At 34.1% G+C, this 23,580-nt stretch overlaps 1 protein-coding gene across 8 annotated transcripts in view; it reads right to left on the bottom strand.

The window, feature by feature from the left end:
- The window catches only part of PPP3CC (protein phosphatase 3 catalytic subunit gamma), a 77,253-nt gene that overhangs the window by 39,106 nt on the left and 14,567 nt on the right, over window positions 1-23,580 (bottom strand). For all 8 annotated transcript variants that reach the window (XM_037024722.2, XM_073232675.1, XM_037024720.2 and 5 more), the window contains exons 2-3: window positions 5,991-6,188; window positions 5,535-5,659 (exon numbers count right to left, since the gene is read on the bottom strand). In XM_037024722.2, coding sequence (XP_036880617.1) covers window positions 5,535-5,659; window positions 5,991-6,188 — 323 coding nt within the window. The remainder of the gene's footprint in view (window positions 1-5,534; window positions 5,660-5,990; window positions 6,189-23,580) is intronic.

Here is a 23,580-nt window from a genome sequence, read left to right as displayed (position 1 = left end):
AAAGAGAGAGAGAGAGAGAGAGAAGGAAAAGAGGGAGGGGAAGGAAAGAAAGAAAAAGGAGAGGAGAGGAAAGGAAAAGGAGAGGAGAAAGGAAGGAAGGGAGGGAGGGAGGGAGGAGAAAGGAAGGAAGGGAGGGAGGGAGGGAGGAGAGGAAGGAAGGAAGGGAGGGAGGAAGGGAGGGAGGGTGGATCTCCAACGGCTTCCTATTACTCAGAGTAAAACCCAAACTCCTTACTGTAGTCTACAAGGCCTGTCACCCTCTAGCCCTGCCTGTCTCTCCGATACACTGGCTGCATGTTCCCCGTAGTCCTCATTCTGTCCAGCCACACTGGTCTTGTTACTGCCAGCTGACTGCCTTAGGCTCGCCCCGCCTCGGAGCTTGGGCACTTGCGGTGTCCTCTGCCTAGAATGTACTAAGCCCCGGCCTCTGCATCCATGCACAGCTCATTCCCTCAGATGGTTCAAGTTTCCGATCAAGCGCCTCTCAAATAGGCCTCCCTGATCCCCACCTACATCAGCTACTCCTGTCCCCTTTTAGCCCCTTTCCCTGATTTGATTTTCATAGACACTAAACAAAAATACGGTGCTGTCCCTCTGAGCAGAAAACACAGTGAGGGTCTGGCTTTGCTTATTCATCTCCATACACCCAGAATTTAACAATGCTTCTCAACACAAGTTCTGCTGACAATTTGAAAAGCATAACTGTTGTTGATACACTAGACCTGGAGTCTTCTGCATATTACAGGGTGTTTGTATCCCCAGACTCTGCTCATTAAACAAATGCCAGTAGAACGTCTCAAGTATTGTGCCAAACTATTCATGTGTCATTGTACATAATTATGAGTACATCTGCAATATAATTTCTCAAAAATGGAATTGTTGGATTGAAATACATGTATTTTATTTGAGATACGCATTGCAAAATAAGCATTTTATAAAAAATAAATATATAGACACATACAAATATACTTGAACATGATATATCTTTTGATTTATTTGGGTCTTTACTTCTGACTCCTAAAAAGAACAACTCACCTCTTTGAAATAATAAGACATATAAAAGCAAAATCCATAACCATACTATAATATAATTTGGTTGATACACTTCTCAGCCCCTAATCTCAAGTTTTATTTCCTTATATTACACATCAGGATACAACTGTATGGTTATCTTGTACAATTCAACTAGAAGGTCATGATTACCAGAAGATCTATTCACTCAATTGCTTCTTTATTTCTATATGAACAGAATTTTTATTCCATCTCACAGATCATTTCTACATGTCAAGAATTTTCCATTAATTCATCATCTGATAACATTTACATCACCTGGCATCTGATAACATTTTCTTCTTAGTGGCTCCTGTGCATTTAGTACAATATATCCCATGCTGAAAATGTTCCCTTTAACACCTTTTCTTACTGCAAAAATCAATTACACAAAACTAAAATTTAGCATCCCTTGCTACTGAGGAGTATTTTATAATAGGTATATATGAAGAAGGAACATCAAAAGGCTCATAAAAAAGTGGAATTTTACTATTCTACTTTATCAGGAGTATATGAATCAATCCCTGGTGGATTAATCAAAGCCCACATTGCTTCAGGAAAGATCAGTCCTTCAATGGGCATTAAAAAAAATCACCATGCCTTGATTATCTCATATAGGCCCAAGGAAACAGAAATTTTTCAGTGTAGAAGGAGAAAGTTAGGTGAAATAAGGTTCTATGAAACCAATTTGGCAATACTTATCAAAATACTTAAAAATGTTCACTCTTTCATCCAGTGTATTTCACTTTAAAGAACCTGATCTAAGAAAGTAACAGAAATGCTATCAAAGATGTATTCAAAAAGATGTTAACTGCAGCAGTATGCAGAACAGAAATAACTGGAAAACAACCTTATACCACTTACAGTACAAGTGATACAATATCCAATTAACTACAGCTTATGCCATAAAGACATTTAAGGATCTCAAAACAAGTCTGGAGGTAAGATGTCCAGGTTTAGTGGATCAGCTCAGCATCCTCACTAGGAAAACATGCCCTGTCTACCTCTTTGATCTGTGATTCACAGCAGGTCTGATTTTTCTCCTTTGTTATAGCACCTCCTCATGGTCACAAAATGGCTGCTACATACCCACATTTGAAATGACATAGTGGAATAGGGGTCCAAAAGCTTTTACCTTGCAACAGTCTTTTTCATCTGGAAAGAGAATGTTTCAAAAAACACAAAAAAACCACAAATACAACAACAAGAAAAATCACCCAGCAGAGTTCCCTTTATGTATTATTGGAAAAAAGAGGATCCCAATTTATCAATCACTGGTGACAGGGAATGGATTGCCATGACTCTAGTTCAGACCAACCAGAATTCATTCCCTAGCCCTGGGATAAGGGCCTTGCCTCCCTGAAATCAAAAGTTCTCCCTGAACCCCAATCCCATTCATGTGAACAAAATGCAGCTTTTGATAGTAAGGAAGAAGAGAAAAGATAGGCAATAAATAGTACCTGTTACAAACCTAATTATTCAACAATAGAGGAATGGTGAAATAAATCATAGTATTTATACCATTAACTACACTTTTAGAGAAATTTTAATGATAGAGAAAAATGCTTTCAATACAATAAGGGGAAGAAAGACTACAAAAAAGAATGCACAAAATGACCTTAATTGTCTTTAAAAATATACACACAAATATAAAAGAAGAAAAAAGACTGCAAGGAAATATGTTAACAGTGATTATCTCTGATTTATAAAAGTCTTTGTTTTCTTAGATAAGCTTTCATTTCCCAATTTTTCTGTAAAACAATGAAGTATTTATAACAAAAAAATTATAATGGGGCCTCCATTACTTTATTTTCATCCATTTGACAAAAACATCATACGTATACTTATTAAGGACATAGATAAAAAATTGTTGTTCAAGTATATACTTACATAATGTCATAGTCTACAGAAGCCTATAATCTTAGTGGTTTATAAGTGACTTCCAACTAATACTAGATATACTCTCCACAGTTCAGTTTTAAAGCTGGTATAAACCAGCATTGTCACTTTAAAGTTTAGGTTCATTTATATCTTAAGCTATTACAAAAAAACCTGTTAAGTCAGCTAACATCAAATAATAGAATAAAGTCAAATAAAAACTATGATTATTAACATTCATTCATTCAGGAAGTATTAACTGAGTGCCTACTACATGTCAGGTACTGTGCTAGGTTCTAATATGAAGAATACATTGTTAATTAAATTAGCATTTTCATATTATACTGAAAGATCTATTCTCAGTGTATCGTTTCTATTAGACTGTCAGCTCCTGTAGAGAGCATGAATCTTATTCATTCTTTTATCCTCAGAGCCTGCCAACACTGGCACTCAGGAAACATTTGCTGATGAGTTAGGGAATAAATATATAATACAAAATACTCTGAAAATAGTAAGTGTATACAAAGATCACTGTAGATTTGTATGTGCATGTGTGTGCTTTATTGAATATATTGATGTAATGAAATTATATTAAAGATTGAATTAACAATCAGAAGATGATTTGGCACAATATTTTTTTAAAAGTTTCTTAAATAAAATGACTAATTAAAAATTCAGTTAAATTCTGTATTCCTCTCTTTACTCTCTAAAACCTCCTCATGCTAGCAAACACGCAAAGAATACTCAATGTGTCCTTCAAACATCCAGATTTTTGATTTACTGTCTATTGAAATATGATGTGATTAGAAATAAGGAAGCTTTTCTTTTCTTGTTTAAGCCATGTTTGTATCCTTTTTAAGTTTATTTAGTATAGTTGACATGCAATATTATGTTAGTTTCAAGTGTAGAAAATAGTGATTCTGTATATACACTACAGAATGCTCACCACAGTAGTTCTAGTTGCCATCTCTTTCACCATACAAAGGCATTACAATATTATTAACTGTATTCCCTATGCTCTACTTTACATTGCCATAACTTGTTTATTTTGTAACTGGAAGTTTGTACCTCTTACTCCCCTTCACTGTTTCACCCATCTCAAGTCCCCCACTCCTCTGGCAACCACAGATTTGTTCTCTGTATTTATGAGTCTCTTTCTGTTTTGTTTTGTTAGTTCATTTGTTTTGTTTGTTAGATTCCACAAGTAAGTGAAATCATAAGTATTTGTCTTTCTCTGACTTTTTTCACTTAGCATAATACCCTCTAGGTCCATTCATGTTGTTGTGAATGGTAGGATTTCTTTCCTTGTTATGACTGAATAATATTTCATTGTGTCACATCTTATTTATCCATTCATCTATCAATGGACCCTTAGGTTGCTTGGAATAGGGAAGATTTTCAATGAAATAGTCTGCAAGTATTATCTCCAAACATCCCAGGTATCTATTTAGAGGACTTGGGAATTTACTGAGCAGCAGGGGAAAAAAATGCTTATTTTATTGGCTTCTATCATTAATTTTTGTCCTCATAGATGACACTAAATGAATTTGAGGCACTGGTAGATGATAATGAATTTTTCTGATTCATGAATTTAGATTGCCTAAGAGTAAGATCTATGCCTCTTGACAGTTATTTTTCTGGCAGCTTTAGAAAACTGTTGCTTCTTTGGCTGGGCACCAGCTGAGATAGATGACTTATATTTGGGGTGCTGACTTAATATCATGATGCTGCATGAACAATAAACCTTCAACCACCAGAAACATACTTATTACAGTGAGATTCTCACACTATGAGGGATAGGCAGAACTAAAGATGTAAAAACAGCAAGCAGACTCAGTTTCTCATCTCATGCTTATTCTGGGCACATTACAAATTCAGTTACCTGAATATTTCAAAAGTTCTTTCTCTTTTATTTGTCAAGCATCTACAGCTGAATCAATGGACATTAAATATTAATGTGCTGTGGTTCTACTGTACTCAAGTCTCTGCATTAGGTTCTAAAATATTTTTACCTTTTGTACCTAAAAGCTTATACTTTAATTCTAACCCATTTTCTCTCATCAATTTTCAAAATATATAAAAGTGAATTGCGAGTTTTCATTTCATTAACTGCAATCATTTTTTCCTTCAATGAACATTTACTAAGTGCTGATTATATGCAATGGTTTCAGAAATTATTCCTATAATAAACTAAGTGCCTGCTTATTTAGCACTGGCAGTTAATCCAAGAGTTAATTGTAGCCCAGCAGCTTATTGTTTTATAATCAAGATTAGCTAATCCAAACCCTGTTTAGGGTGAATAGCAATTTATGTCATTTATACTACAGCTTGTACATTATTATCATAGAGGAAAGGTTCATAAACATTTAACTTATTTGCAAAGTTGGATTAACATAGCCTTCTAAATATCAAACTTTTTACTAGCTAAAAATAGGAACAGGTTTTTTTTTACCAATTAAAACATTTCTCTATCACTTAAATTATTGGAAGTAGCAAAATTTATAAATTCTGCTGGCACTCTCATTTTAATTTCTATTGAAGAATGGAAAACAAAAATATTTTTTAAAGACAATATGATAGTTCCAACATATCCATTTAATCATTACCTCTATACTGAAATAGCCTCTGTCCACATAGTCACCCAGAAATAGGTAACGTGTATTATTAGGTGATCCTCCAACTTCAAACAACTTCATCAGGTCAAAGAATTGTCCATGAATGTCACCACACACTAGGAAAAAGGACACAAGGTGAGGAAAAATTATGTCCTAAAAAGGAAAGGGAGTTACAGCAATAGGATCACAGCTTAACTTCTAAGTGAAATTACATTGGCTTTTGTTTCGACTGCTCTTTAACGATAGTCAGTCTATCAATTCTGAATAGCCCTCCTGAAAGTATCAGACATTTCACATTGTATTTCTTCAATAAGCAGCAAACATACTAACAATCCTAAGACTGTCTCATTACTCCTAGAAAAATTATCACCCATTTTAGTTGGTTATCCAAAATCATTTTATAAATTAGCTCAAATCTAAATGACACCATGTAAATACTTCTAATACCCGTGATCGGAGCGTCTACTTCTACCATAGTCTTCTCTTGTCTCAGGATGGCAGCCCCATCGTTGATTATCTTTAAGGCTACTTCCTCTTCCAGTCGCCCTTCCCTCACCAAATGGTTTTTCAAAACATCAATTTTAGGTTTTCCATTTTCAAACACTTCCTTCAAAGTAAGCCGTTGTGTTGGAGGGAAGGGGACAGCTAGAAAGAAAACAGTAATTTAAGAGACTTAAATGTATAGAGAACAACCACGGACACATTTCTTTTATGTAACAAATTAAAGCTAATACATCACTATGATTTCACATCCACAGCACCAGAGCTACATGCGAAAAAAATTCACGATACTGTCTCTTATAGGTGATTAATTCTAATTTTTAAAAAGGCCACAGTTAAAGTAAATTGTTTAAGATATATGTGTATGTGTGTGTATAAACTATTATGTTTTACATATAAACACAAAAGACTTGAAATGATTCAGTAAATAAGGAAAAGACAAGGGAGTAGATGATCTAAGTTTTATACGGAAAAGTTAAAAGTGAAGCTGTGATTAAAGGAAATGAAGGAAAAGAAATAACAACATTAAAAGGGCATTTACTGCTAGCAGTAGATTCATAGAAACGGAGAAGGGACTAATGGTTACCAAAAGGGAGGCATTGGGGAGGGAGGGGAAAGGGGATTAAGGGGGACAATAATTGGCAGTCACAGCATAGGCTGGTCACAGGGATGGTAGTGCAGCATGGAGAATACAGTTAATGATTCCGTAACATCTTACTACAATGATGGACAGTGACTGCACTGGAGGGGCTGAGGACTTGATAATATGGGTAAATGTTGAACCACTGCATTGTATATTTGAACTAACATAAAATTGTATATCAAGGATACCTTAATTAAAAAGAAAAAAGAGAAGAGGCAGACAGGCGCCCGAGCTGTTAAGTCTAGCTCTGTCCCTGGGATGAAAACTCCTTTGGGCTCCAAGGAGCACAGAGGTCCTCTGTCAGGATCCTTTATTTTCAACAATAAAAACTGTCTCTGAAAATTTTAAGAAAAAGGCACTTGCTAAAAGATTATTGAGCAGTTCACATAATCCCTAAGAGATCTAGAAAACTGGTTTGGAAGATCACAACCAATGATAATTCCAAACTTAATAAAGAAGAGGGAGATAAGGAAACATGGTTTCCCCAATCAGCAACAATACATTTTTCAGTCTTTGGCATTACACCATAATTAAAGACCACAGATTAATGCATATAAGCAGTAAAAATTACCTACTCATTCACTATTCAACATGCATTTAATAGATATTGAACCACAGGTTAGGCATTGATTTAGGAATTGGGAAGAGCTAAAAAAAAAAATCAAAGTCTTGCCTAAATGGAGTTTATATTTTACTGTATTTTATCAGTTAAATCCTGTTTACACTGCTTTTAACGACTTTATTTCATTTTATCAATTGATAAATACATTATTGAATGAACTTTATCAATTAAAATTTCAACTAAATTCACCTCAAAAAAGGGGGGGGGCATTTATTGTTTCCAAAGAACTGACCTAATGAAGCCATGTGTTTTAGAAACTCCTTACAGGGTAATCTTAGATGTACTCTTTATTATTAAGAGGTAGTTTCTTAAAATATTACTTATAACAAGAACACCACTAATAGGTTGAAGCTCTTCCTGAAAATAAATTGCTATAGTAACAGAGAACTTGAAAAGAACAGATACGAGAGGTCTAGTTGTGTTTTCTAATCTGGAAATACAACTAACTTTAGTTTACACTGGATATAAAGTTTATATAATATCATGCTTAATTAGCAACTATGATAGAAAAAATTTTTGACATAATAAAATTGGCTATCATCTCCTCATTTACCTACTGCATAATGTAGTCTTAGATTCCCTGTGATCTAACAGGTGCAAGTCTATAAATTCAAAAGGGGTTCTTTTTAATTCAGGATTTTTGTCTGGTGGTTCCATTTCTAGCTTCATGCAAGTGTTAATAAGAAATAATTTGAAGTCTGCAGACACTTAAAAAAATTTTAGACTCCATCTAATCATACCACTTTGTATTATTTACAAGTAAAGTCCTGTGGTAAGTTTCACTATGCTCTTAGCTACATCTTAACTCATTTTGACTATCCAAGGCTCATTAAAAAAATGGTAGTAGCTATGCAACCAGCAAATATTACCTTGAGATAGGGAACCATTTATATCCTAGTTAACTCAGGAGAGTCCTAGATTTCAACTGCTCTCCTAGCATAAATGCTAACAGAATCCCCTTTCACTCTCAAAAGTATCCCAATTTGAAGGGTAAATTATTCTTAATTTGTGTTTTTCAGATAGAATATCAACATTCTATTTTAGTAGGATAACCTACTTCTAAAATATAACGAACTTAAAATATTATAAAGAATCTTTTATTTATTCACCTGGTGAGACTCTAAGACAGTGAAAAGTTAGTCCTAAACAAATTCACTTAAATTTTTTATAATTACATTTTAAAATGTAATGTTACTACAGTTGTGTTTAACTACAATAAAAAATAATTCTTTATAGTTTAGAGATACGTACTGAGATAATTTTCAGATGAAATTATACACTATTTGGATTTGCTTCAAAATACTGGGGGGACAGGGAAAAGCAGGTATAGATTTAAAGAGACTGGTAATGAGTTAAGAACTGTCAAAGACGGTTGATGTTGACTTGGAAGTTCATAATACTGTTCTTTATACTTTCGTAATACATTTGAAATCCTCAAAATAAAAAGAAGTGGAAAGAATTACCAAAACAAAGGGTACAGGCCTCAGAGACACTTTCTTTAGAGAAATTTATATGTGGCTCAAACAAGGGCTATACTTAATCTAATTTCCTACGTGACTTCAGCAAAACACCAGTCGTCTGAAATGATGACCCAAAAAAAATAGAGAAATAAAAAATTGCACACCTAAATCATTCTTTTCACACTTACTTTAACCTCTTTTTAGTTTTCAAATTCTTATTCTCAATTTTTGGCTTAGCTAATCTGCCCTTTCCCAATTTTGAAATGAAGTACATAGAAAGCTGGCTTGTTTTGAATTCCCACATTGTAAATCAAAGAAAGTGGTCAACAAACTAAAAGCAAAATGAAATAACATTAAGATCAGAATATGCTGGAATTGACAAAAAAGTATAATAGAGGCACTACCAGAGACAACAATCCAGTTATTATTTTACTTCTACCAGTAGTATTATTACTACTAATAAAAATTATTTTTCCTTCAGTAGTACTCAGTTGTAATCAAAGAACAGTTTACAAAATAGGAAATTAATTTTCCTTATGTAACATAAACATTATGAAAGAAGTGACAACCTAAAGAGCTCCTGAGGAAGAAATTTAGGAAGGTACTTTTTTTCTTTCTCTCAAATTCTTCAGTTGCAATTTATTCAAAACAAAACAAGTCACTTAGTTAAATGAAAGCAAAAGCAAGGTTGAGACCCATCAAGGGGATTATGCCCACCTAAAAGAAACAGGTCATCGCTGAGCCAGGAACCCTAAGAGCTTAGAGTTAAGATTAGCTGTGGACAACATACATAACAGAAAGTTCCAGAGGAGTCCTAAGTTTTTAAGTAAGGGCAAACAAAATCAATGTCCTTCAAATCAGGAAAAAATAAACTTCAACTTTAAAGGAGAGGGTTCCACCTGACCTCCTCCCAGCTATGATCAGAAGTCCTTAATTCCACTTCCTTTCTCTTATTAGGCAGTTCTATACACATTATAGTTGAGGCTGGTTCATAGAAGAGTGGGAGCAGCCATGATCCTGAGAAGACTAAAGGTAATCCAGTTAAATTTGGTCATAAAAGGAAATATCAGGAACTCTCCAACTTTAAACTTCCATTTTTTAAAAATATGTTCCAGAGGCAGAGTAACCATATGTCTGAGTAGCCCACTGGGATATTCTCAGTTTATTTTTTCCTGATTTAACTATTAGTGTGTCCCCTTTTACTCTCAAGTATCGGGATTTAAATGTACTCATCCAGGGACAACAGTCATCAGAATAAACAGAGGTACTTGTTCAAAATGTAGATTCCTGGGCCTCAGACGGAATCAGAACCTTTGGGGATAATCACACAGGCACCTGCACTGCCAACAGCTGCCCCAGCAATTCTCGTCACACTAACATGGGTGTTAGAATGAAGCAAGAAATGGTTTAAAGGGTCTTCTCAGTAAAGACACTCAGAAAAGCTGGTGTCAGGTGCTTTTAATGGCACCCAGGCCTTCACTAATAGAAAATACAAATCTAAATACATGGACTATGCAGGCAGATGAACAAATGTTTTAGCCTCTAACATCCTATCCACGCTTTAGTGAAACTATGAAGTATATGAACTGTAATACAGAGGTTCAGTTCTTTCACCCTTTCAAATTACAAACGACTGACTGCCATGCACCAAAGTTTCCGATCTTCATTTCTGTGGCTATACATTGCCTCTTACTGCATTTATAAAGCTGCTGTCCTTCCAAAACAATGTCTTTGCACTATTTTTTCAAATTTCAAAAAAAATGTATCAAGTGATTTTCAAGGCTAGTAAATAATTACAGATATTTTGTTTGCTAAAAAAAATTAAACTAACCAAACTAGGTATTTTTTAATGAAGGAATCAAAATGTCATTAGAGTCAGCACCCAAGTTACTGATTTATTGGTTATATGTTATCATCACTTCGTGGGTGAAGAGGAACGGGTCCCTTCATCTTTAATATAGGTCTGTTATTTTGTAAACTACAACCTTTACTATTGAGAAAATAAGGTTAACAGAGGGATTAAAAGTTCTGAGAACACCAGCACAGACTTAAAAAAAAAATGACTATGAACCAAAAAGTCATTTATCCAGAAATGTGGTAATTCAAGGATTATAAAACTACAGTACTTTTTTTTTTCAAGAGTAGAGGAGGTCCTTATTATTCAAAGATGATTGCTACTAGAAAATACCATGTAATGATATACCACATAAACAAAATTTCATGTAAGTAGTAGTGGGGGTGGGGGGACAAGTTGACATTTTATTTTTAAAAATGAAACTAGGAATTACGAAAATTATTTTATTTCATAATTAACATAATATGCAGCATGATCATAAAGAGAACTATTGTTACAAATATAACCAAGGATTTCATCACAAACCTTCTAAAAACTGATAAGACTAAACTCTTTGAACTCGATTTTTAAATCCAACAATGTATTTAACATCTGCTTGATGTTTAATAGGCATAATGGAATATTTAGCCACTAAAAATGAGGAAATCCTTTATAGAAAGTGAATTAAGAGAAAGAAAAATACTGCATGGTCTCACTTATATGTGGAATTAAAAACAAACAAACAAATCAAACTCACAGAAAAAGAGATCAGACTTGTGGTTACCAGAGGCCACAGTTGGGGCTGGGGCAGGGCAAATAGGGGAAATTGGTCAAAAATAGAAACTTCCAGTTAAAACATAAATAAGTACTAGGGGTTAAAGTACATGATGGCTATAGTGGACACTGCTATATGATATATAGGAAAGCTGTTAAGAGTAGATTTTGAGTTCTCATCAGGAGAAATTTTGTTTTCCTTTTTTCTCTTCTTTTTTTTTTTTGTTATCTATATGAGGAGATAGATGTTAGCTGAGCCTACTGATTAATCATTTCACAATATAGGTAAATCAAATCATCACACTGTATGCCTTAAACTTATACAATGGTGTGTGTTAATTCTTTTTCAATACACTAGAAATTTTAACATACCCAAATTGAACTTACTTTCCCATGCCACCTCTAGTCTTCCATCTAAATATATGAAACTACCCAATCATCAGTTTCTCAGGCCAAAAACCTAGGAAGTCCCACTTTAATCCCTATTTCCCTGATATTCCTAGGACTCAGTTCATCAGCATGATGATTGACTCTAATTTTAAAATATAATTTGGATTCAATCATTTTTTAGCATCTCTATCAGTGCTACCCTAGTCCAGCAACAATGGTCACTCCCAGATTACTGCAATAACTTTCTAACTAGTCTCTTTTTTCCCCCTGTATTCTTGGCTCTTTAAAGCAGCTGAAGTAATCTTTTCCCCACCAGCTTTGAGATACAGCTGACATATAATGCCATGTAAGTTTAAGGTATACGAAGTATTGATCTGATACTTATATACTGCAAAATGATTACCCCATAGCATTAACTATGTCACATAAATTACCATTCCTTTTTATAACAAGAATGTTTCAGATCTATTTTCTTAACAACTTTCAAGTATATAATAAAGTATTATTAACTCTAATGATCATGCTGTACATTAGATCCTCTGAATTTATTCATCCTATAACTGGAAGTTTGTACTCTTTGACCAACATCTCCCCATTTCCCTCACCCTCCAGTCCTGGTAACCACCATTCTACTCTGCTCCTGTGAGTTAGGCTGTTTTTAGATTCCACATATAAGTGGTATCATATAGTACTTGTCTCTTTTACTGCACTTGGCATAACATCCTCAAGGTCCATCCATGTTGTGACAAATGGCAGGATTTCCCTCTCCCTTATGGCAGAATAATATATATATATATGATTACCCCATAGCATTAATATATATATGTTATATATAACACGTATCACATTTTCATCTATTCATCCATTGATAGACACTTAAGTTGTTTCCCTATCTTGGCTATTGTGAATAATGCTGCAAAGAACATGACAGTCCAAATATCTCTTCACAATAGAGATTTCATTTCCTTTGTATATATACCCAGAAGTGGGACTGCTGAATCATATTGTAGTTCTATTTTTAATTTTTTGAGGAACCTCTATACGTTTTATATAGTGACTGTATTAACTTACTTTCCCACTAACAATGCATAAGAGCTCCCTTTACTCCACATTTCCACCAGCACTTGTTATCTCTTGCCTTTTGATGATAGCCATTCTAACAGGTATAAGGTGATATCTCACTGTAGTTTTAATTTGCATTTCCCCAGTGATTAATGACATCAAGCACCTTTTAATGTGCCTGTTGGCTCTCTGTATGCCCTCTTTGAAAAGCAACTATTCAGTGCTTCTGCCCATTTTTTAATCAGCCTTTTTTTTTGCTATTAAGTTGTATAAGTTTATTATATATTTTGGATATTAACCTTTTATCTAATGTATGATTTGTAAATATTTTCTCCTATTCCATAGGTTGCCTTTTATTTTGTTGTTTCTTATGCTGTGCAAAAGTTTTTTAGTTTGATGTAGTCCCACTTATTTTTGCTTTTGTTGCTTATGCTTTTGGTGTGATATCTAAAAAATTGTTGCCAAGACCAATATCAAGGAGTTTTTTCCCTACGTTTCCTTCTAGGATTTTATAGCTTAGGGTCTTAGGTTTAAGTCTCTAATCCATCTGAAGTTAGTTTTTGTGAGTGGTATAAAATAGAGGTCTAATATCATGCTTCTGCGTGTAGTTATCCAGTTTCCCCAACATCATTTATTGAAAAGTATCTCAGCTCCCTTGCCAAATATTAGCTGTTCATGTGAGGGTTTTTTTCTGGCCTCTTGATTCTGTTCTATTGGTTTGTGTCTATTTTTATGCCAGTACTTTACCATATTTTGATTACTACAGGTTTGTAGTATCATTTGAAATCAGGAAGCATGATGCCTTGAACTTTGTTCTTCTTAGGATAGCTTTAGATGTTCAAGGTTTTTGTGGAACCATTCAAATTTTAACATTGTTTTTTCTATTTCTGTGAAAAATGCCATTGGATTGCATTGACTCTATAGATGAAGTCGGGTAGTATGGACATGTTAACAATATTAATTCTTCTGACCTATGAACACAGGACATTTTTCCATTTGTTTGTGTCTCCTTTAATTTCTTTCATCAAAATCTTAATTACTTGCTTTAAATAATAAATTACAGGGGCAGTGACTTTGAGTTTCTGCCTTGGTCTCCTGGAATGACTGATCTTCAGGATAGTAGGTGCTCACCCAATAATCTCACCTGAGCCAGGTTTCCAGTGATGTCAGCCCAGGCATAACTCACTTCACTCAAGCTTAAGTAAAGAATACAAATATTTGCAGTACACTTACTATGTACCAAACACTGAACAGGACCTTGGGATCACCAGTTTAAAAAAGGATAGATTCTGCATTGAAAGGGAAAAAGAATACCATCTTAAGGACTCATTGAAAAAGCACTGAAAATGATAAGATCCAGAAGACATTTTAATGAAACAAAAAGCAAGACATCATGGCCTCTTTGTAATGGAAGCAATAAGCAATGATGAGATGCAAGGAAGATAGTTTAGGTAAAGATGAATTGCTAGGAAAAAGCAAAGAGCAGAAATCAAACTGCTAAAAATGCAGTACGTAATATGGAAGACAAACTAGAAAAGCCCTTTTAGAATGTAGAAGAAAAGGACAAATATGAAAATGATGAGAAATGATGATATACAGAGAAAGGATGGAAAGAAAATAAGAGTTGATACTATTGCTGAACAAAAAACTAGAACAATGTGACAGGAAAAAGACTCTAAATAAACTGGAAAACTTCTCTCAGCTATGCAGAAAGGCTTGTTTAAACACACTAAAATTGGATTGCTGCATTTCAGGAAAAGCTAATCAAAAGGCCCATTCTCAAAAAATGTTTGAACTACAAGGACAAAGAAAAAGCTTAAATAATGATCATCTATAGCTTTTTTCCAAGAATATTAAATTCTGAAATTATTAATATGTATAGAATTCTTGAGGACAAAAGGTTGTGACTTGCAAATTTTGCATACAACCAAATAATTTATATTATGTGTGAAAGTCATAGAGGGATATTCATAGAATCAAAGGGACTTAGAAAATATGTCATCTTCATAGCCTTCCTGAAAGAAAATTACCTCAACACTAATTTCAGGTAATGTTGTTTCTTGACTTGGATGCTTGTTACACAAGCCATGTTCCCTTTGTGAAAACTCTTCAAGCTCTAAGTATACTTAGGATTTGTGCATGTTTGTATATCATACTTCAATAATTGACAAAACCTTTTTAGTGCAAAAACACTCAAATTTACCTGACCTCTGTCAGAGTTCAAAATTAAGAAAAAACTGCAAAAGTCAAGTGACCAATGATTTTCAAGTCTAACTTTATTCACTTTGAACTCTGAACTCAGAAGTCCAGGTTGATTTCAGGAAGATTACATAAAACAGAGATCAGACTTCCACTAGTGCGCATGTCTTCTGTTTCAGTTCACCAATCCTAGGAAATGTGTTTCTAGAATAATCTTTTTCACCCCATTGTTAAAATATAATCTCTCTTGACATGATGACCACGTCCAAGTCACATTTTGGACAATTATGAAAAGGAAATCATGTAACAAAATATCTTTACCTCCCATCTCTCAAAAGCAGAAATACAGAAAGTAATAAACTATTTTCATTGCCATGTAACTCAAATAATGATTGTCTGTATTTTTTTAAATTTCACATAGCAAGAGAACCAGTCTATTGTGCTTCAGCAGTGATTTGATGTCAGTTTGCATCTTGAGACATTTTGGCATTACAGTCAGTATAAAAGGAGAAAAGGTGAGAGGAGGCACATGTAGCTGCATTTTACTTTCTAAGCCTAGAATGTTCTTTTAAAACTCTTCAAAGCATTTCTTCTCCTGAGCTACTGTTCCCCACAGTGATGCCAGAGCCATGGTCTCTTGCCTCAAGGAGCAAGAGAGAAGAGCTAATGGAAATGCCAATGACCTTGGTCCACTGATGTTAGTAATACACAAGGCACAGTGAAAACTCAGCTGTCAGGGAGCCTTAGGAAGTGAGTCAACTTGGATAGACAATGGGGCTCTTTTTTATTTTAACTATTTCATCGAATATTTATTATGAAACTATATATACACATAGACATAAATGCATATACATATAAAATTTTTAAAAGAAAAAGCACATTTATGAATCTAAACAAATTCATATGGAATCAATGAAGTCATTTTTAAAGGCTAGAATATAAAAAAAACTACTAGGTGATAAGTAATATGTCAAATGTCTCTTATCTAAAATTTACAAGTGCTCCAGTGTTAATTCTACTTAAAAATATTTCCATACCATATGATCTACACTGTGACTAAATAATACATCAGAAAAGGCAGAAAGGAAATATAACCCAATATTAGAATAAGGTTCTAAATTATTTTTGTCTTTCTACTTTCCTATTTTTTAAGTTTCTACAATGACTATTACCTTTATAATCATAAAAACACATATGTATATAAGCCAGCATATATAATTATTTTGTATACTGCATGATCATAATGGTGTCATGATATTCTTTTATATGAACAATAAAAATTAGAAGAAAATGATAAAAATATAAGGAAGAGTATTTGGACTACAGATGGTTTTGTTTTTTCAATCTGCTTTGCCCGACATTCCAATTTTTCAAAGTTTTTATGAACTTTATTAAAAGAAAAGTAACAGATGCCAAGGGGGTAAAAAGGCAATCCAATGGGCAATGACCTTCCCTATATTAATCAGTTTTATACATAAACAAACAAGACTTTCTCAGATCAAGAGAACTGTACCCCAAACTGACTTACCAGTAACATTCAAAAATTCAACGTCAAATTTAAGTTACACCTATAAACAAAAAGAGTTACAAGATGATACAGAGGAAGTTCTGTGGCTTATGCTTCAAAACATTAAAAAGCTACGGTAGATAGGAGGTAGGCCCCCCTAGATTCCTGGCCCCTTGTATAGATACACATACCTTCTCCTATTCTATCAAACTATAATCTAGGTACTGCTATAAAGAAAGTCTGAAAACATAAGGTCCCAAGTCAGTTGACCTTAAAATAGGGTGATTATCCAGATGGGCCTGACCTAATCACAAGAGCTTTAAATCAAGATGTAGAGGTCAGATATGTAGGAGTTCAGAGATTTGAAGTGTGAAAGGGATTTAATGTATAAATTCTGAATTGTTAGCTTCAAGACAGAAGAGGCCACGCAGCAAGGAATGCAGGTAGCCTCAAGAAGCTGGGACCACACCTGTCTGACAGCCAGCTAAACACAGGCACTTCTTGCTTACCACCAAAAGAAACCGCCAACAACCTGAATGACCTTAAAAGTAGATTCTTCACCAGAGCCTCCATAGTCTGGTGGGCACTTTTTCATCCTTTGAGGACCTGAGCAGAGAAGTCTGTGCTACAACTGGACTTCTGATTCAGAACTGTGAGCTAAAAATTGTTGTTGTTTTAGCCACAAAGTTTGTGGTCATTTGTTACCTGCAACAGAGAACTAATACAGAATTCTTGAAGTTAAAGTTTTTTCTAAGGCCTTTCAACAGTTGCAAATACACTTTTACATACAAATGAAACTAACACTGGCTGTCTCATAGAATTGAAACAGAAGCCACAACTTATAACAGTACTATGAGTCATAAGACAGATAAACTGCACCAGACCAAACCACAGCGTGCATCATCTAGCCAAGCTCAACTCTTTTTAATATTGTATCCTTCAGATCCATATATTCAAAATAAATGCTCAGGCAAAGGAATTTAACAGTAACTCTGCAGAGACACTGGAGCTTTATGAGTTTATAAACTCTAATCATTGCCCAAATTACAGACTTCCACCCTAAAATTTAACAGCCCAGAATCTAACAACAGTATCCAGTGAGTAGCCTTTCCTCAAATGCTTTCCCTTCTGAGATCCCTAGTTCCTCTGGTTTTCTCTGCTTGCTGCAGTAAGTTAAATAAACTTAATTTTTTAACAGCAAATAATCCTTGATGGTCTTTGGTATGTGGTTTTTGGGTGTCCTACAATTCAACTTGAATTTCCACTAAGATTCAGCTGACATCCTTGTTTCTGGGGAGACCCATGACTTTGTATAGTGTGCACATATAAAAACATTTGATTTCCACCTGCTCAAGGTCACCCTGCCTGTACTATATCTGAGTTTCAATAATTTTGTTGAGCACTTAAGGATCAAGGTGATAGCTTCTTCCTATGACTTTGTCTTATCAGATTGTACTGTCCATGAGTGAAATTTGGCTTCTACCTAATTAACAGCATTCCTATCATCTGTCTGCGTGTTCAGTATCTTGAGTGCCATTTATCTATAAGATGAAGTCCGTAGGCAGAGGACAGAAATGTGCCTAATAAGTCTATCTTCCAGCCAGTTCCAAAGGCTGAGAAGTTCGGTCTCATCAGACCAGTATCTGTAGAGAAACTCTACACTGGGTCACTTTTTCTAAAACTTTCTAAGGATTTACCTTAGTCCTTATAATACTGAGAAGTGTTTCCTTAGTTCTGTCTGCCTGGAGCTGAGGTTTTGATCCACCCCCAATTGATGAAAGCTGATATTTGGTGTTATTTCATATCTTCTAGAGACATGGGGTTACAAAGTATCATCCTTAACAACTGTTGCAGGTCACATAGCTTTCTGAGTCTGAATCTGTCTCCTCTGTGACTCCTCTGTTTCCTTCATGTTTTCAAATCATGAATGTAACTCAACAAATGGCATAATTTCATCAAGGAAAAATTTTGAGTTACAGATGGTCTTTTGAGGAACTTTCAATATGAACAAGATTGTTTATTTGAGAGGCACCTTAAAATGAAAAGGAAACAGAATTCTTAATATCCAATGATCTGCATTCTTTAATACAAGGAAGCTTCCAAATTCAATTCAAATTCCAAAACTGCCTACCTGAAAGATTTCCCAAAAACCATAAAAAGGAGAAAGTTTATCAGTGAAATCAGGTTTGTGTGGGCCTCCCTCATCTCTATCAATCAGTCCATATTTTGATGAGCCTAGGAGATGCAAAACCTGGAAAAGGCTAAATGACATTATCCTAAAAAAAATTTAGAAACTGATTATTCCTTAAGAAACAATGAAGAGCCCTTATAATTTGTAACTTTCTGGAAGCTGTAAGATTACTTAGGTGGTAGGAATTTCTAACACCCTCATAATTTCTCTCTCACTCAACCTTTAACTATAAAAATGGCTTGCAGTTTGTATTGACTTTTGAAGGAATGTAAAAGAATGTGTATGCAGTCAGGAGAACGTGAATGCATACAGTATCAGATATGTTTTTGATATCTAGGAATAAAGAGAATAATTTTGTCTAAAATAAGAAATGTGTGTCTCACCACAAAAAAGAAATAGTAGCCTTATGTTGTTAGCTAATGTTACGGTAGTAATAATTTTACATTATATGTGTATCGAATCAACATGTTGTACAACTTAAACTTATAAAATATGTATTTTTTTATATGTTGATTATATCACAATAAAGTTGGAGGGAGAAAAAAAGGAATTTCTGGTTGTGCTATGGAATTTCTGGTTGTGAAAGACTACAGTAAAAGACAAATTTGACAGTATACCATAAAGAAAGAAGGTCTGAGAATAAGTACACTTTGTCTGGGTTTGTAATAATTACGAAAAAAAGAATTTGATGCTGGCCAGAAATGGGAACCCTCTTGAACTGTTGGTGGGAATGTAAATTGGTGCAACCATTGTGGAAAGCAATATATAGGTTCCTCAAAAAACTAAAAATAGAAATACCATTTGACTCAGTATTGCACTCCTAGAAATTTACCTGAAGAAAACAAAATCCAGTTCAAAAGACATATGCACCCCTATGTTTACTGCTGTACTATTTGTAATAGCCAAGATATGGAAGCAACCTAAGTGTCCATCAATAGATAAATGGATAAAGAAGATGTGGTATGTATACACACTGGAATATTATTTAGCCAGAAAAAAGAAATCCTTCCATTTGCAACAATGAATAGAGCTAGAGGGTATTATGCTCAGTGAAATAAGCCAGGCAGAGAAAAACAAACACCAATGATTTCACTTATATATGGAGTATAAAAAAAAAGCAAAACAGAAGAAACAAAATAGCAGTGGACTCACAGACTCTGAGAAGGGACTAGTGGTTACCAAGGGAGAGGGGTTGGGGAGGGTGGAAGGATGAAGGAGATAAAGGGGCACAGTAATTCAGAATCACAATATAGGTAGGTCACGGGATGGTAGTACAACACAGAACACACAGTCAGTGATTCTGTAACATCTTACTACGTTGATAGGCAGTAACCGCACTAGAGGGGGTGAGGATTTAACAATATGGCTAACTGTTGAACCACTGTGTTGTATATTTGAAACCAACATAACATTGTATACCAATGATACTTTAATTTTTAAAAAGTACAGTTAACATTTCAATTAATGTAAATTTTATCTTTATAAAATAAATGAAACTTGTAAGTTTAAAAGAAAAAAAAATTTGATTGGAGAAATAAAATGTTAAAATTTTTTACAAAACTGGTCAAATATGAGTTTATCATAATAAAGGCTAATAAATCCTTTTAATGCAAATTCTTTCATGAATAACAGAGTAACTCCAGAATTTGATTTTCTTTCTCTTAAAGGAGCAAACTTACCTTATGCCCCAATCAGACATTCCTTAAATCATTAAAATTTTCTGTTAACACTCTGTGATTTCTGACATACTCCTAGTTTTTTAAGTTCCTTACTTTTGGGAAAAAAGTTGACATTCCTAATAATCGCTATCACTCACTGCTGTGTTTTAAAAGATACTGCCTATAATAAGAAAATTACTTATTATTATAATAAGATCCAAGTAGATACAGGGTACACGGAACATTATTTCAAATTTTCCCAATAATTCTTGAATTGAGGTTTTGTCTGTTGCCTGTAACTACCCGTAACTCTTTACCTTTGGACAGTTGTGACTTCTATTGTGTCATATGACAATTCTCTATTTTGTTCTTCTCCAAATTCAGAATTGTAAAACTGTTAAGATGTTTCTCACACCTATAATATCTATGGATTTATACTAAATGACTGTTAGGTAATATAAAGATTTGGTCCTTTATCTTATTAAGAATATTTTTAAAGGATTACAGAAATTATTAGCTTGGTTTGGCATTCTCCAACTTTTAATTAACTCAAAACTATAGTGAGAGTTCTTTGCTTTATTAAAATTGGGTTAAGAGGGAAAAAACTGACATAGAAGTTCAACCTTCCTAAGTTAATCATGTATAAGTAAAATTCATTAAAAAGTAAATATGCTTCAATGTTGTGTGTCTTTCAGGTTAAAGGAAACATACATTCATATCATTCATATACAAAGACTGACACAATTGCTGTATACAAAAATATTTATCTCTAAGTTTAAATTAGCTTGTGTTGGCAGTTAATGATTCTGTAACATCTTCCTACCTTGATAGTGACCACACAAGAGTGGGTGAGGATTTAATAATACGGGTAACTTGTTGAACTACTGTGTTGTATATTTGAAACCAGCATAAGACTGTACATCAATGATACTTTAATTTTTTTTTTTAATTAGCTAGTACTGGTGAAGTTCGTAATACATTTCACAGGATAACTCACAGGGCTGGGGATATGTCGCTGTACTCTCTGTTCATAACATGTTTTTACTTTCAGGATAATCAGTGACAAATTTCTTATAAAACTGATTATGTATTTTAATAGAAGATTCCACTCTCTTCCATTCTGATGATATTGCTCAATATAATAAGTTAACTAGAGTCTACACACTTAACATCCACAAGGGGTTTCTACTTCTTCCTTACATTCACCTAAAGCTCCCAGCTATACTCTAAAGATCAGGAATTGAGCCTTGTGAAGACACATCAAGAGAATTTCTATAAAGGCATATATCATGCACTTATAACTATTGACAGTACAGAGAATAAGTTATTTATGTGTAGTATTGACATCATTGCTATGAACAGGCACTGCGGCTGAGCCAGGGTTTCCAGAACTGTTTCGGTCCTAAAGCAGAAGACAATGTGCATAGACTGTATATTCAACAGAATGTAACCTTCGGATGCCATAAGCCATTGATTACCATGTACTTTCCATGATTTTGCCCTTTATTCTCTTGGCTATTTTTTTCTTTCTCTGCTGGTTCAATATTCTAGATTGTCAATCAACACCCTGTCCTTTATTCTTAATCCTACCAAGACCTTTATCCTCGGCAACCACCAAATACAGGATCAATCCTTCAGACACCGGCAAAGGTGAATAAGCCACATCCAAATGAGATGGGGGAAAATTACTTATTACTAAACGAAAATCCAAGTAGATATGGGGTACATGAAACACTATTTCAAATTTTCCTAACAATTCTTGAATTGAGGTTTTGGCTGTTGCAGATACCATATACATGTGTGATCTCCAGAGTCTTAAATGCTGCAGTCAGCCATTATCATGCCGATGATTCAACAAATGATAATCTAAGAAAAAGAACAAAATGGCCTGGTGCTTATAAAAGTCAAAATTGCTACCATTGGAAACTTGGTAAAATATTCACAACAGTCTAACAATGGTACAGATTTTGATTGATCACTTCTGTTAAAAGGTACATGCTCCAGTTAGTTAACAAATGATCAGAAACAAAGATGGGAAATTGAAACAGAAACCACAAATTGCTTGCAAACACTCAGAAAAATGCTATGACTTATAAAATAGATAAACTGAACCAAACCAAACCACAATGTGCATTACAGACTAAGCTCAAACCTTTTTTAACATCAGCTCATTATGTTCCAGCAACACAGACAAACTGATCTAACAAAAACTCCTGAGGGACTTATGTGTACTAAAGGTAAAACCACTGACTGTTCCATCTGCTCACCTAAATTACGTATTTTAGCCCACTTCAGCCCAGACTACTAACTACTACCCTAAAAATCACTCTGTGACTAACCTCAAATCCTAAAATCCTGTATAACCTCTTTATTGAGATGCCCTACAGTTACTCTGGTGTATGTTATTCCTTGCTGTAGTAAATAAATGTAACATTTTTAACTACAGATATATTCCTGGTGGTCTCTGCTGGTGGACCTAAACAACCCCAAGGTAGGGAACTGGTGGCCAAAGATATGGAAATAGGAAGAAGACTTTTTGCTATATAACATTTAAAATTTTACACCATGTTACTGTATTACTTGTTAAAAAATGAAATTAGAATTTAGAAATGCATATAATTCTACAACAAATGAATCAATCAATAATAATAATGCCAACACCTAATCCAGCTGCAACTCACCCAGAAATTAAGAGTACTGCTAGATGTCAGAAGAAAGGAAAATTCACCACCTTTTTCTATAAGGCTAGAAATATTACAGACCTTTACTAGATCATCTCTACATCATCAACAGATCTTTGTGATGAAATTCAAAACCTCTTCCTATTCAAAAACTAAACCAGCCAGCAGTTAGAAGAGATAGCTTTATAACCAATGGCAATATATTTTTATCATACTGTGTTTATCAAAATCAAATTAAAGTCCCTGTCATTAAATAACTTCATAAATGGAGAGTAGCTTGATAAAGAGGGCTCATGCACTGCTGTAAATAAAGTGAAGGTTTTCAAGCTATTTTAAAACTTTTTTGGAGATTCTCAAACACAATTTACAAAAATAGGGACAACAGCATAATGAATACCCATGTAGTATCAATTATCAACCTCAAGTTAATCTTCAAATCACTCTTTAAAGATTTCTCTAAATCAAAGATACAACATATATACTTAATACAAAAGAATTTTTTTAAAACTAAAGAG

Source organism: Manis javanica, chromosome 3 (genome assembly GCF_040802235.1).
Source record: "Manis javanica isolate MJ-LG chromosome 3, MJ_LKY, whole genome shotgun sequence".
Classification (NCBI taxonomy): domain Eukaryota; kingdom Metazoa; phylum Chordata; class Mammalia; order Pholidota; family Manidae; genus Manis; species Manis javanica.
The sequence above is the reverse complement of the archived record's forward strand: the minus strand, read 5'-3'. Positions and strand labels throughout refer to the sequence as shown.